Raw genomic sequence first — 17,514 nt, forward strand, 5'->3', positions numbered from 1 at the left:
AGCACAGCATGGCCCATTAGTTCCAGGACAGTGGATTGCAGACAGAGGGATATGTTCTCTTTGTAGCTGCTTAGTATGCATGCACAGGAAAAAGATTAATGCAAAATGTTGTCAAAAGAAAAGTGATAAGACAGAGCGATGAAATTTGAAGTCTAATTCCAAGAATGCAAAGAAAATTGCATTATGGCTTAATGAAAATATTCATGCCACATAAGCGACAGACAGACAGGATTTTTAATTATTGCATTACTGCATTCTGGATTCTAATGTCCACTATATAAGAAAAGTTTTATAAAACAGCGATAATTTCCATATTGTCAGTTACGCTAGCTGTTCATTAAAAATCAGGAATTATAACAGCATAACTATTATTGGAGTCTGGAGTTTCCAGCCAAGGTTGCGGAGATAGGAGACATGTAAACATTCCAAGGAATTGAGAAGTTGTTGGTTGATATTCCAAATTATGAACAACATTATTACTTACAGCCATAAAGAGAAAAGACATGGCTTTAAATACATTCAGTGCAGTACAATGCAGTACACTGCAGCATATATTTTATATAATATATGATAACTAGCTCATATTTTTTCCTTAACAGAGTTGAAATTATACTACCCTCCTAGAAAAAAAGGGCAACAGGTGGTTATACATCCTTTGCTTCCCTAAATGCTCTGCAAAAATAAATATTTATAAAATGATTAAAAATAATATATATGTAAAATAAATCAGGGCAAAATAAAATTGTAACTATACAGGATCTCTGATAACTTTTAAACTGAACTTATTAAAGGCTTATTTAAATAAAATGTTATATACATTTACAGCTTTAAATGTGACCAAAAGATACTAAATGATGTGTTAAGCAGCCAGCCCAATTCACTAGAATAGCATAAGTATTCTACTATTTAAAGTGCACAATTCCTGCACATAATGACTTTGCTTACTCAGGTACAGTCTTTAGTCTATTGCAATGACAGGATTAAAATCCACCAATTTTAAAAGGGAAAGCTTACTTAAATAAGTGGTACTATCCCACTGTACCTGTAGTGCTAGCAGTAAGGAAATTAGAACAATGATATTGTACTACTGACTGTAATCAGATCAGACACATGTATCTCAGTAAATTTCATAAACTAGGTTTTCATAAAATAAAATAAAATAAATACACCAATGTTGTTTATAAATAAATGTACATAGACCAGGTAATAAGAGCATTTACATGCATTCAGCAGCCTGCTCTCTCAGAGCCAGAAACGGATTTATAAAAAATTAAAAATAAAGAATAGGTTTTAAAAAAGTCCACAGTCAACCACACATGATGGGTGCAATAATTGCTTCTTTAAAAGCTATATGCTGCCGCAATTGTGTATATAAATACAGATTAGGGCACAGTGTAGAAATAAAAATACAGTTTCAAATCTCATATATGGAGATTCAGTTCCACCACATATTGGTGTATCTTGCAATAATTCCAGTGGTAGATAGTGCTAATACTGAAGGAGGCTAATTTTAATAATAATAATAATAATAATAATAATAATGAGTTGTAGGAGCATTGTAAATATAATAATGCAAAATTAGTTTGATATTGCAAAGCCTGCAATATTCTAAACAGACATTAACAATTAAGAAAATAGAAAAATCATAATGCATAAAGAAGAATGCATAAAAAATGCAGTGTCAATTAAAGTGATAATGCTCTGATATAGTAAATCCCATTGAATATCACATATCATATATGCTATATGAAAAGTATAATTAAAGTGACTTTACTGTCCAAAGCCCCCTCACATCTATTTTATAGAATCTATACTTTTCTGTGGTCACCTCCAAAGAAGCCTCTGAAACTGGGGTGCTCATCCTAAAAGGAATCAGATTTCACACAAAAAAATAAAATAAAAAAATGTATAATAATAGAAGAGGTATTGTGGGAATATCCAGAACATGCATTTTTGTATATAATCTTAATTTGCAGATATTTTATGCCTTAAAGACATATAAAGGATATTTAATGAAATATGCAGGTATCTTTTTAAAAAATTAAGCAATGTTAAAAAATAAAATAAATAATAATAATAAAAAATATATATATATTTTACCACAATATAAACAGCTTTGTTAAACAGATTTAAGTACAAGTACTTATGTCAAGAAATATACCGAATCCATTTACAACAGGCAGGTTTAGCATAAATGAAAAGTGGGGGATTTATTATTGCCCGAGAAATCTCTGAACATATTCAGAATTTTTGAGAGCAGCAAGTACAGATCGCAGATTGCAATGGACACCATTACAATATTGCTTTGCCAATTGAGGTCAGAGCTTTAAAGAATAAATAAATAAATGTTCTATAGCTCGCTAGACCACTGGCTTTTAATGAACAGTTTGCACAACACTCATAAAATAGTTTGTAATACTGCACAGTATAGCTGTGACAACATGATATACAGGGTAAAAATGCTATTTCACTGTTTAATAGACTTACCCAGTATTTAAAGACGACATGTTTCTTGCAAAGTCATCGGGACTTTGAGGGAGTTTCTAACTATGTTTAATTAAATAATTAATTTACTAAAGAAAAGAAAAAAAGGTTTTGTTTTTTTCCCCTGCAAGTGAATATTCAGCGCAAGGTCATTTTGTGTTCACAGACTATTCGGATTTTAAAAAAGCTGTTCTTTATCTCACGCTACGAACGGCCTTGTAATTCCTATGCACACTAAAAGTTGGCTTTTAAATGTTATTGTTTTAACTTTAATATTTCATAGTTAATACAGAGGATAAAGTAATTTAGAGAAAGTATATTGAAAGTATATTATTTGATAGGATTTCATTTATCTATTTTGGTCCACTGTAAACTGATCTCGAGTCTCAGTCTGGTGTTCAAACAGTTTTTCTTACGCTACGTCGTGTGTTTATATCCACAACTGCATGTTGCTTTGTGGAAACAAATTGAAAGCCTGGCATTGTAATACGTGTATGGACATGCTTATAACAAAGCATGGGCCCTCTCCTCATATAGTTGGCCGTCAACAGGCACTTTGATGCACTGTGTCTGTGGTCACTGGATCACATTGCATACCCTATCTCTCAGTCATGATGCAGAGTGTATGCTTGCAAGGATATCCAGACCTTATCCACCTGGTATCCACATAAATACTCCTATCGTTTAGAGGGGTTAATTACATAATAACCATTGAAGGTAATATGTTGGTTGTTCTTCCTATAGATGAAAGATAGACTTGCCCAAAAGCTTTTTCATGGCTAGGACAAGCTCTTATAGAGAGAGGTAATGTACTTCTGACTCCTGAAAAGGAATATTGGTGGCCCAATATGGGAAATACTGTAATTCATGTGTTTAGTAATCATAAGCATTTGCTTATTGCCACATTACTGATGTACTGTTTATTGAAATATTAATATCTAACGTACTTTTTGAATTACTATACATTGGAAGTTATCAACATCTCATGGTTATGAATATGCTTTTGTATGTGTTGATGCATGTACCAGGTTTACTTGGATATATCCTGTGCGAAGTGCAACCTCTGATACCACGTTTTCTAGTCTCACTTCCTTAGTATGCATTTGATAATCCCAGGACCATCCATTTGGATGGTGGTCCTGCAGTTACTGCAAAGGAAACCTAAAACTGGGCAACCACATTTGGGTTACTTTGGGATTTCAGTGCCCCAACCACCCCCAAAGTAGTGGGGTTGTGGTCTGGGAAAATGCTGAGGTTAAATGATTATTAACCAAGTTACTAGTTGCTTGCCCCACACAGTGGTATCTATTTATTCCTATGGTACAGATGAGCATTCACAACATACCTGATGATACAAATGGTGAGACACCATATGAAATGTTACACGTTTTTTCACTGACAATCATATTTCTGCACCATGGAGAGCTTAGAACCATTGGTTCTATTAGAGAAATTTAGGGCATTTTTTTTTCAGCCCACCTCACCTTGCACCACCAACTTTTTCTTACTGTTGGCCAGCTTGTCCTGGAGAGGGTGACTCCGAGAACTTTTACTACAGAGAACAATCAGAGCCAACCGAGAACAGTAAGTTTTGATATTTTACAACCTGCTAAATACTTACAGGACGTTCACAGAACCACTGACTGACACAATGGATGCTGTTAAAGATGACAAGATAAAACAAACAGAGGATGACAGAAATGCCACCAGAACACAGCCACTAGAATCATAGCCACGTAACAGACTGAATCATGATCTGACATCTGAACCTGCAAATGTGAAGGAGAAGGATGAACGACAGACGTGATACATTCACAGTTAATATGGAATGTATGAAAAATGAATCATCAACATCATTATGGAGAAAACAGACTGAACCTGAATTATCTTATACAGTAAGAAAGAAATGCAAAGATGGAAGCAAAAGGATGCTAGAAAATTGGTTATGGTGTCTCCTTCTTACAATCTGCAGCATTATCATAACATCAACCCTAGCTGTCGTTTTAAAACTGCATTGGGATTATGTTAACAAGCAGGAAGCACCTGAACTGACTTGGACTGCACATTATACAAGTTCTTTGATCGTGAGGACTGCCTCCAAGAACTATCTCAAAAGGAGAGACACCGCTCACAGTGCAATGATTGCTAATGTGACCTACACTGGTATTTCACAAGGAACCTATTGAGATTATTCCAAAAACCGATTATACATGAGAAAGATGTGATTGGACTATTACAAATCCTAATAATGGACTCAACGATGATGGCAAAGCATGCTGAAAACAGAAAAAGACGGGACGGATGCTTGTGAAAGACTTTGGATGCACCTATGAAGGTGATGTAAGAAAAGACTATGCAATATAGTTTATCATTGAATGACTACCGCAAACAGCCTTCTTATGCTGAAAAGAAGTGCTATGTTAATTCTGGACATTGCTATTATCCAGACAGAAGATGACCGGAAAAAGAAATAAAGGCTGATAATTGTCAACACCCAGCTGTTTCTCAAGATGGAACATGGTACTGAGAAAACCTGATTGACTATCAAAGCGCCTCACAGTACAAGACACAGATTGTTGCCTACAACTCAGGAAACGTGGTTAATAGGAAGGAGCAGAAGAAGAGGAATATAGATTTCCTACTGGAGTGAAAACCATGCTGGAATAATATTCTGCAACAATGAACTTTACAATGACATTTGGTGGCATATGAATTTGAATTCGGAAGAAACATATCAATTAACGAAAGAAACCTCGATGCAATTAATAAATAATAACAACACAGGCCTACTAAGAGCAGATGCCCTGCAAAGAGAATGGAATATAAAAGGCCAGCAAAATCTTTCAGAAACCTGACATCATGGGACACTTGTACTAAAGCCCGATTTGCAGCTTTTCTTAAACTCTACATATTATGTACATACCTGCAAAGCAAGGAACTCCTGTAAACATAAACACAGAGAAACATTGATACAACAAGGAATCTGTAATGGTTCTGTTGCAGATGTGATCTACCGATGTACTCCTTGCTCTTTTGGTATAACTATACCAATCAAAACGTTAAATGGCTCCATAGAATCAAACGACAAAGGATTTTTGCTATATTCTGGACTTCCAGGAATGTGGTGCATGGACAGAAAAATTATAATTACTAAAGCAATCATGCTACTTTTTTCCCTGTATCAGAAATGTGTCAGTGACAACGTGTAATATAATACAGATACTATAACTAATGGTATAAAATAAACACATAATGTGTTAATTACAAAGGTGGATAGACTTTGTGAATATCTGAAACGCAATTGAAAATTATTGCTAAAATGCCAAATGCAGCTGCAGTATGGCCTACAAACAAATATATTAGATAAAGTATAAGAGCATAACAGCTAATTACCCAGATAAATAATTGAATCCTGATAGTTAAAGATCATATGATTACAATAACAACTGCAATAACGTTTAAACTTTAGAAGAAAATGTGAAGTGTTCTTATTAAATCAGAAACTACTCGATATTCGTTTAAGTTTGCAGAGTGGTATAATTAATATAAGTGAAGTACTTCAACAGTTAAAATGTAACTGAAAGACAGACAGAAACTTTACATCAACTATCATAAAGTTTATGTATAATGATAAACATATTCAGTCTGCCAGAGCTAAGGCCAGTCAATGGAAAGTAAAAGAGTATTATGGATTAACCCGTCCAGCTGATATACATGATGAGTTTGGAAATTGATCATTTAGGTCACCTATTGCAAACTGGTGAAAAGATGTCAAAGATATAAATTCAACATCCATACCACTCTATGTATATATATTAAAATACACGTAATCAAATATTTTATCGTTTTTTCAAATACCAGGGAAATGTTATTTGGTTTTGATGGTTAAAGGTACATAAAGCCACCTATACAAAGGTAGAGTTAAAATATAAATACCTTCAATATTGCATCTAAGTGCTTTCTTAACTCACTTTTAGAAATAATAAAAAATCCAAATCATCTTAAGTTACACCCAACAGCCGCTGGTAAATATATTTAAAAAATTAAGATTCTCATTGTTAAGCATCCAATCTTACGAACGTGACTTTCCACAATGGCTGTCAGATCTTGGTAAAAAAAAATTCAAAAAAAATTCAATATTTGGGTGTTTCTGGTATTTTAAGCCACTAATAACTGTAGTTATTATATTAAAAAAACGTAACTTAGGGAATAAGTTGTCTTCTCCCTAACAGGACAAAGAAAGATGAATAATGTCATATTTCCAATTATCAACTATTCTAAATATATTGAGACATTTTGAATAAAAGAGTATTTTTATCATTTAAAGAGAATGTAATTTTACATACCATTGTGAACAAAGGCGGTAAATACTGTTTCATATTATCCTTATATCTCTAAATCATATACAATGGTTTATCTTTAAAACAAAACACTATAAAGATTAACTGTTACTATTTCATCTATCATCATTATTATACAAAGTATAACAACAAATGTAAAGATTTTTCCACAGATTTTACCTGTTAACATTTTTAGCCCAACAGCACCTAATGTCATTGAGATGTCTATCACTGAGATGTTACAAAGATTCCAATCCAGCAAAAAGAGGCATTCTTGAGAATCCACTTCGATTGCTGTATCAACATAACATTTACTATAATGGGATCCATGTCACTTAAGACAATGTCTTGGAAATGCGGTCAATTAATTTATTCCGTAAAAGAATATTGGAGAGTATCTAATCTATACACATCATAAACGGTGTAAAAATGTTTCATGAAAAAAACTAAATAAAAAACAAAAGACAAATACCAACACCATCACCACGGTGATAACAGATGATGCCGATTCAATATCTGCAACCAATTCTAGCCAAATATTTGGAAAGCTGGACTCTACAATCTATACTCTACAACAAATACCCGGGTATTCTACAAACATAACCTCCAGCAATGTATCTAAGGAATGTACACTTCTACAGGCCTTTACAGACTTTGGATTACAAATACAATTACTACTTTTAACTTTGGATTAAAATTCGTATCCGGATCCATCCGAGAATATCTTACTCTGGAACTTGGTGTTCTTTTCAATTCTTTCCTAGACAAAAGCTTTGCTCATTTTAATCAACCACCTTTACAGGCAAAGATCACACTACGGATGTTTTACTGTTACAACAATGATCAAAGAAGCTGGGAGCACAAAAAAAACCTAGACTGTTGGAGAACTTTGGTTCACTAATTTAAGGAAGAAATGGTCTACAATGTCCACAGTTTAATGGAGAGGGTGTTATGGGCAAATGCAAATATTACAAGTTTTAGAATGAAATGTTGTATTTCTTAAACTGTGTACTTTGTCTTTAAGAGATATTGCAAACTGACAAGGTGTTAGAAATGGAACATATTGTTTTTCATAGATGTTTCTTTAAGCAATAACCTCAGTGCATAATATGTTTGCGCCATTTTGTCCCAGACGAATTACAATAACAATAACGCATAAACAAGTTTCAAGGCTATACTACGACTCTTTCAGTACACAATATACTGTGGTAACCCCAAGTTAATGGAACTTCCCCAAATCCGGAATCTCCCACGACTGTGCACTTACGTCTTAGTATAAACAACAGATAAGCTATTCAGACTTTGGGAAGCCATCTTGTCTCTTGAACTTGATGGAAGTTCCCCAGGTCCGGGAGTTTCCCATGACGTGTGCATTTGCTTTTAGTTATGGACTTTTTCATATTTGAACTATGGTGACTCTAAAATGACGACACTTAAGGTATAAATAGGTGTACTTTTAAATGTTAACAGACAGAGGAGAGACTTGGAGACAGACGCTGCTCCATCTTAAAATGACTGAGAGGCTGACATGATGACATGTTCAGAAGGGTATGTTAACCTATTAATGATATTTGCAAGCATTTAATTTCATCTTATAAACTCTGCTATAATGGATTTTATATGTCTATATTTATATTTTTATATAATAAATATCTAAAAGACAAAACTATTGCTTCCAAGACAATCCTTATTTTATATTGTATTCTCAATTATTTACATATGTTAAATAGAGGATCTCTTACTAACTATATAACATTATGGCTAAGATATCTGTATGGTTAGCCCTGCTAAGTTCTATGCTTTAAGACATTATAGAGGTAAATAAGGGAACCGCCCACGGTTACAATCTTGCAATCAAAGGACCTGTGTGGAGGTAAGGTATCGGCTTTCTTTTTATCAAATACCGCCTTTAAATCCAGGTACTGAGGTGGTATTTGTGTCTCTGTAGAGTTGGAAGAATTAGCCGATGTGTTAGCTAGACAAAGGGGCGAGATCCTCCGCAAACATCTCTCTTGACAACTCTGACCCCATGAGACTATCTCCCCTAACTCCCAATCAATGATAGGGTTATGTCTTTTTAACCAAGAATACCCCAGGACTATGGGAATAGAAGGAGAGGAAATAAGCAATAAAGATATGTCTTCTCTATGTAAGATACCAACAGTTAAGTTAACAGGTATGGTCTCGCGGAAAATAACAGGCTCAAGTAAAGGTCTACCATCTATGGCCTCAACGGCCAGGGGTGTCTCCCTTAACTGGGATGGGATAGCATGTTTGGTAACAAAAACTTGGTCGATAAAGCTCTCAGCAGCTCCAGAATCGATCAATGCCATGGTCTTTAATACCCCTTCTCCCAAGTTAAAGAAACGGGTAACAGAAGCCTGTGATCTTTATAATTGTGAATAGAGGACAAAATAGAAACACCCAAGGCCTGTCCTCTAGAGAAACTTAGGTGCGTGCGTTTCCCGAACGATTAGGACAATTTAGGCGTAAGTGACCTCTGACTCCACAGTACATACATAAACCCTCCCTTCTCCTGTACTGTCTCTCCTGTTCTGTGAGGTGAGTGTTACCTATCTGCATAGGCTCTGGAAAACGTAAGGTTTCGGTCTCAGAATTTTGAAATGAGGGAGCTAGTTTAAAGGAAGGTCTACGGGTCTTATCTCGAGTGTTCTGCCTCTCTCTTAAGCGTTCATCAATGCGAGAGATAAAAGAAATTAAATCCTCCAAATTCTCAGGGAGCTCTCTAGTAGCGACCTCGTCAAGGATTACATCTGATAACCCATTCAAAAATACATCTATATAAGCCTGTTCGTTCCACTTAACTTCTGCCGCCAAGGACCTGAACTCTAGTGCATAATCCACAAGTGTTCGATTCTCCTGTCTAAGGCGCAACAGTAATCTAGCTGCATTGACCTTTCTACCAGGGGGGTCAAAAGTTCTTCTAAAAGCAGCTACAAAGGCATTATAATTATAGACTAACGGATTATCATTCTCCCATAAAGGATTGGCCCATCTCAGAGCTTTCTCAATGAGTAACGTAATAATAAATCCAACCTTCGCTCTATCTGTAGGATAGGAGCGGGGTTGTAATTCGAAGTGGATGCTGATCTGGTTTAAAAAAACACGACACTTCTCAGGGGAACCGCCATAACGTACTGGTGGGGTAATACGGGAAGAGGCACCTACAGTGGCTACCTCTAGACCTGAACTTACAGGAGAAATAGAAGGAGTACGCGTCTCCTCGGGTGGGTTACTAGCACGAGACAATAGCGCCTGTAGTGCTAGGGCCATCTGATCCATCCTGTGTTCCATGGCGTCAAACCTGGGGTCGGAAGACCCAAGCTGACTATTTGTACCTGCAGGATCCATTGGCCCTGTCGTAATGTCAGGATCGGGACAGGGATCCAACACGCAGAGTACAAACAGTAGAAAGGTACGTATACCGGACCTTAGAATGGCCGGACTAACGTACAGAGAATAATAGAGAATGGTCAGAGACAAGCCGAGGTCGAGGGAACGAGAAGACAGGTAAGCGAGAGACAAGCCGGGTCAAAGAGGTAACAGAGAGAAGCAGGGTAGTACAACAAGCCGGGTCAAAACCAAAGAGAAAACAGAAACCAGAGCACTGAGTGACTAGACAGGCTAGAACCACGACAGGGCAATGAGCTGAAGAGAGAAGCAAGCTTAAATACCCTGGCTCCGGAGAGTAGACACACCTCCGACGAGTGCTGATTAGATATCAGACAATTGAGTGACAGGTCGCTCGGGATTGGCGTCATGACGTCGAGTACCGAGCGTCATGTTAGAAAAGGAAGTGGATCCCTCGCGGCCAGCGTTTAAGTGACCGGATGGACCGCGAGGAACGGAGGAAACGGCTCGTCTGGACGGATAAACGTCTAAGTCTCTGCCTCTCTCAGAGGTAGAGACTTCAGGTACCCTGACAGTAACTCAATTATCTCCAGGCAGAAAAAACACATTTTCACAAAGTTCATAAAGTACCCCAAAACATAACATATGTCCCCCAAAAATGTTACATCCTCAGATAGCCCTGATCTGTGTGAACAACATATCTAAAAATCACCCAGGTCAGAGCAGGGGTTCAAAAGTTTCATGGAAGTCTCTTTTTGACCGTCTGCAAGCATGGCTTCATGCCCAAAACAGGTCCAGGGAATTAGGGCCAGCGGTCGGTCTCTCTTTGTGGAGTACAAAAGTACTTACATTACATGAATGGAGCCTTTTAAAGTGTATTGGGCAAGGTATATTGCAGGGCCCATAGTAACAGGATAGCAGGCTGGCAAACAGGCCCCTCCAAAAACTCGTGGCGAACTCATACAAAAAGAGTTTGTCACAGGGTCTATTACACAGTTGAAATCACCCATCATTAATAGCAATGTTTGATTTGATCAATTTTCTTCATAATCTCTGCTATAAATTTTATGGTAGACTTATTAGGTGCATATATATTAGCTAGTGTAAAGAGTTTATAATTTATTTTGCACACCAGGACAATATATCTTCCTTTTTTATAAAGATCTTGGCATTTAATATTTATGGATATATTTTTAGAGAACGTAATGGCCACTCCCCTCTTTTTTTTTTCTTCCAGAGCTGTGCTTAATAAGCAGATAATTAATAGATCTTATGTTAATCTAGTCTGTTTTTATCCAGTGTGCTTCTTATAATGCACAAATTTGTATTCGTTTTTTTCAGGTATTCACGTAAGCCTTGGTGTATATTGGGAGACACCTTCCCTCTTTTTTTTCTTTCTTCAATACTCAGAAGAAAACACAAAGAAAATATCTTTCTGGTGAAGTATGTTAGAAGAGATCTAAATAAGTAAATGTACCAAGTGGTATATCGCTCATCTTTTCCAGAGCCAAATCTGTATACCTGGCTCTGGTTTGAACAGCTTGTTACCCACAAAGAGGGGTACTCCTTATTTGGAGGTAAATGAAGAAAGCAGCAGGTATTAATTAAAAAAGATCCAGCTGACCAATTTATTAGTATATTAAAATAACACATATATCTAACAAAACAATAAAAAATTGTGTCCTTGTGCTGCAAGCCTCTTCGAGACGCATTTCACCCTCTCCTCTGGCTTTTTCAATCGAAGTTCATCTCCTCCCTGTTACCTCCGTCCTTTTGAATCCCAGGTCTGGTATTTCATTGGTCCTCTCAGATCCTAATTGTCCAATCCAGTCCGTCGTTGTCTTTGACGTCGTATTCACAGCTGATTGTGCTTGTCGTACTGATTCCTGGAAGTGACGTCACGTCCATTTGTCACTTCTGGTATTGGTATCGCCGTCTTTCTTACTGGCTTCTCCGTGCTGTGTTAGGGATATCCAATGTCCATACTTGTGGGCATATTAACCCTTCAAATATAGCTCATATACAGAATAAGAGGCAATAACAAATAATAGAATATACATGAAGTCGTAATGCTTCAGGTGATAATGAAAAACTAGCAAATCTAGATGGATAAAATATATATGTGCATAATTAGGAGATCGTACACTTATATATAGTTCAAATTCTTCTAGGTATATAATAATTAGATAATTCTAAGAATCAATGGAAAATACAATCATAAATGTACCTGATTAATCAATAACGTAGATAAAATTGGTAAAAATATTTAAAAATACTTGATATTATAAAAAAATATTTATAAAATATGATATAACTCGAAATCACTATTTAAACCATAGGGGAGAAGAGAATTTAGATTAAAGATTCATCTCATCTCCATTTTACCCATTGCGGTGATGAGATCTTCTCCCCTCCAATTGGTTACAACTTTTTGTATTCCAAAAAATGTAAGTTGGGTTGGGTCCTTGTTATGTTTTAACTTAAAATAATTAGAAAGACTGTGTTTTTCAAATTCTATTCTAATATTTCGAACATGTTCCTGTATTCTCAGATATAGTGTCCAAGTGGTCCTTCCAACACAAAGCAAACCACACGTACTAGTAATTACATAAATAACTCTTTTAGAGTGGCATGTAGTAAGCTGTTTTATATGGAACTTTTCTTTATCATTTTGTGGATGTATAAATTCCTTAATGTCGAATACATTTTCTTTACATTTTTAAACCCTGACCTGTGGATGTCTTTTGGCGGAATAAGAATTTGGAGGTGAACGGAAGGATTGTTTTGACCCCCCATCATATCTGGGGAGGTACCCTAAGAGCGCTTATACCTACTTTGATTTAGTGAGTGCAACTGATTACTGCGCACAATACATTATATTTGTAACAATATCACACTATGTTTTGCTTTATGTTTTCTCTGTAGATTTACACAGCTATCTCCTGAATTGTTTTTTGTTGTGGTTTCCTGCATTTTATATTTCTTTGGACAGTAATTTGGACATTTTGTTAATTTTATTTGGATTTTTATCTTTTTATTTGTTATTTCCGGTATCCTGGCTATATTGAATACGATTTGTATACACATTTTTATAAAGTTTTCTGTTTTTATTTAACTTTATATCAGTTATTGGATTACTACTGGCTCTACCTTTTCTCTTTTTACTTTTACCATCTACTTCTCTGTGTGTTCTGTGAGGGAGTCCCACATAGATGAGCTGCCTGTTATTTGTCTGTTGTGACCCCGTTAGCGCTGATCCATTATTCTTTTTTTATCAGTGTTTACATTACAGCCTAGGGACACCTAACCTCCACTGGCCACTCCTCAAATGGCTACTAGAGGTGCTTCCTGGGGCACTGACATTCAGTGTCTCCATCCTCTGCATTGAGACACTGAACTTTCCTCATAGAGATGCATTAATTCAGGAGATGCTGATTGGCCAGGGTGGCATTTGATTTGCCCCCAGCCCACCTCCTTGACTGACATCATCAGAATCAGAATACTATAGGAAAGCATTGTGATAGGCTCAGATCATCAATTCGGATGTTGTCAGCCAAGAAGGCAGATCAGGGGCAGAGCCAGAAGCAGCAGAAGAATGGAATAAAGGTTTACTATATTTAGGATCAAGGGGGGGCCAGGACTGGCTAGAGAGTGTTTTTAAATTTTTTTACTTTTAATGTTTGTGTTCCTGACCCTAAAATGTTCCTTTAAGGAATGTTTCTTAGTCAGTGTTTTGAAATAAATTAATCTTAAATAGATTTTTTTTCTCACCGGAGCTCCTGTAGGGAGCAATCAGAATGTGTTAATCCTTTACATAGCATTTTCAACCCCAAATCTTGTATTTTATTCCCACTCAGGTCCAGTTTGATAAGAGACTTGTTTTTAATAATAAGGAAATGGAGATCCTCACAGCAGGCCGAGTCCAGATTGCATGCATGAAATCTATTGAAATGGCAAAAAAAACAAAAAACATATTAAAGTTGGGCAAGGAAGAAAGAATATAATTTAAGGTAATATTATATTATCTACATAGTAGTACAACAAGAAGCTTTTCCTGTGGTCTGTGATATTCATTCTCCGGAGCCCCGAACAATTGTATTTTTATGGGACTGTTTTTTGACACTCTATCTGTCATATTATATATTTTCCACTATGCACGAACCCCACCCCTATTTTATTAGGGTAATTACATGCAAATCATATACACATTTATATGCATAGATATTTCCTTTCGCATTTATGATTATTCATATAACTGACATTAATTCATAACTGTCAGTGGAAAACGGCTCTGTGATCCCTCAATTTACTGCTCTTATACCAACTGTCAGCAGAAACCGGCTCTGTGATCCCCTCCATTTACTGCTCTCATATCAAATGTCAGCAGTAACCGGCTCTCTGATCCCCTCCATTTACTGCTCTCATATCAACTGTCAGCAGGAACCGGCTCTGAGATCCCCTCCATTTACTGCTCTCATATCAACTGTCAGCAGGAACCGGCTCTGATATCAACTGTCAGCAGGAACCGGCTCTGAGATCCCCTCTATTTACTGCTCTCATATCAACTGTCAGCAGTAACCGGCTCTCTGATCTCCTCCATTTACTGCTCTCATATCAACTGTCAGCAGGAACCGGCTCTGAGATCCCCTCCATTTACTGCTCTCATATCAACTGTCAGCAGGAACCGGCTCTCTGATCTCCTCCATTTACTTCTCTCATAATAATGGTCAGGAGAAACCGGCCCTGTGATCCCCTCCATTTACTGTTCTCATAACTGTCAGCAGACACCGGCACTGTGATCACCTCCATTTACTGCTCTCACAATAACAGTCAGCAGAAACTGGCTCTGTGATTACCTCCATTTACTGCTTTCATATCAAATGTCAGCAGAAACCGGCCCTGTGATACCCTCCATTTACTGCTCTCATAACTGTCAGCAGAAACCGGCTCTGTGATCCCCTCCATTTAGCGCTTCAGATCTTATTCACACAGTTCAATTGCCATGGAGCCGAAGTCTTTAACTACACGAATGGGCTCCATGGCATAGCTATCTGCGTTAACACATTCCCATAAAGTCCAGGGCCATAGTCGCAGGGGAGGAGGCAGGCAAGCAGGCCTCTCCAGGACAAAGTGGCGAAGGGCACTTCGTCACACTCTTTGATACCTTTAACTCTCTTCTTCATCCTGCTGTGTCCACTCCCCAAACTAATCTTACAGCCGATAGCTTTGCATGCTATTTTATTTTACCAACAAGATTCAACAACTAAACAAAGAATTCTCCCCACATTGCCCCCCTCTTTCTCAAACACACGTAGATCATGCTTTTCCTACCCTTCAGACATTCTCTCTGGCTACTGAACAAGAAGTGGCCTTCCTTAACACACATTTTCAACTGCTCTCTCTTCTGGCATTGCCCCTGCTGTCCTTAAACATGCCACTTTAGTACCCATCCTGAAAAAAAATCATCTCATGACCTGTCCTCCCCTTCTAACTATTGTCCCATATCCCTGCTCCCCTTTTCCTCTAAGGTTCTGGAAAGACTTGTCTTTACCCATCTGGCTGATTTGCTCAATTCCAACTCTCTCCTTTACCCTCTTCAGTCTATCTTCCACTCTGCTGAGACTGCTCTTAAAGTTACTAACAACCTAATGGCAGCTAAATCCAAAGGCCACTACTCCATACTAATTCTGCTTGACCTATCTGCTGCCTTTGACACTGTTGATCATGTTCTTCTTTAAACTCTTCAATTACTCAGTCTCTGTGACACTGTCTTCTTGTCCATCTCTCTTTCCCAATGCTCATCCAGTGTCTCCTTTTCTAATGATACCTCCTCTCTTCGCCCTGTCTCGGTTGGAGTCCCCCAAGGCTCTGTCCTTGGTCCCCTTCTATTTTCTCTTTACACTGCTTCTCTTGGCAAACGTATCACCTCATTTGGATTCCACTACCACCTGTAAGTCAATGACACCCAGATACATTCTCACCGGATGTCTCTCCTGCTGTCCTGCAACTTGTCATTGCTTGCATCCATCACTGACTGGATGTCCTCCTGCTTTCTGAAACTCAGCCTCTCTAAAACTGAACTCCTTGTCTTTCCTCTTCCAAATTCTCTCCCTTCAAGTTAGTGGTACCCACATTAGTCCATCATTGCAAGCATGCTGTCTTGGCATCATACTTGATTCTGGCTTCACGTTTTGAGTATCACATCCAGTCTGTTATCAAATCCTGTAGATTCCACCTTTAAAACATAGCCCGCATCCGCCCCTTTCTTACACAAGATACTACTAAGGACCTTGCCCATGCTCTAGTTCATCTCTCACATGAATTATTGTAACCTTCTCCAATAAGCCCCACTATAGTCTGTAATGAATTCTGCCGCCAGACCGATTTTCCTCTCCAGTTGGTCCTCTCACACCTCACCTCTCTGTCAGTCCTTACATTGGCTTCCTGTATCCTATAGGAGAAAATTCTAAGTACTAACTCTAACGGACCGTTTCACTTACAAGAGGATAAAACCCAGTTTAGGCGATATCCCCTTTTTCCATAGACCAGCAGCTACTGCAATCACCAATTCTCCCGAACTCCAAACTGTACGAATCTTCCAACTCCCGAACTGGAAACACACGAACTCTGGAATCAGCTGAACAGGAAAAGCATACCATCCGCTTACACTCCTGGCAGTCAGCATACAATCCAATTCCCCCAAAGAACGAGACGACACATCGCTTTGAGGGTTAAGCAGGAACTCTGGACTGGCACATCCAGCCTGGCTTTTATTACAACTGTACACATACAGGCCACACCCAGAGGGAGGCCTAAAATAACCAATAGTATCACGGGTGCAACCCACACATCCCCTCCCCTTAGTGTGACACAAAATCCCATTATTCATACAGTTTATAACTTCAAAACCATACATCACATTCACATAAAAATACATATCCACAATCAATCCATTCAGGGGAACAACATATTAAAAAATGGCATGAGTCAGACCAGGGGTTCAAAAGTTAGTAATGGTATCTTTTAAAACCCCTGTCAGCATGACTTTCCAGCTCAGACCGGTTACCTCCCACAATGCCTCACAATCCCTCCCCTCTGGCCTGGAGATAATTGGGGAAGGAATCTAATTATCTCCAAGGACTGAGGCAAAACTCCATTACCCACATGGCAGACAAAAAGACAGTAAAAGACATAAAATTACATACTGATACATTTAACACATAAAACACACATTTCTACATATCACCAGTTTAACCGAACACATAAATACCTACATAATATTTAAGACAGTATTACTGTGATATGTTACAAAGTCTTA

The 17,514-nt window shown here is 37.6% G+C and overlaps 1 protein-coding gene across 1 annotated transcript in view; it reads right to left on the bottom strand.

Moving 5' to 3' along the window:
- The window catches only part of LOC134575593 (NACHT, LRR and PYD domains-containing protein 3-like), a 180,401-nt gene that overhangs the window by 126,024 nt on the left and 36,863 nt on the right, over positions 1-17,514 (bottom strand). Inside the window, exon 7 of the mRNA XM_063434914.1 lies at positions 13,968-14,138. Within this exon, the coding sequence (XP_063290984.1) occupies positions 13,968-14,138 (171 nt within the window). The remainder of the gene's footprint in view (positions 1-13,967; positions 14,139-17,514) is intronic.

The sequence above is a fragment of the Pelobates fuscus genome, chromosome 10 (assembly GCF_036172605.1).
Source record: "Pelobates fuscus isolate aPelFus1 chromosome 10, aPelFus1.pri, whole genome shotgun sequence".
Lineage (NCBI taxonomy): Eukaryota > Metazoa > Chordata > Amphibia > Anura > Pelobatidae > Pelobates > Pelobates fuscus.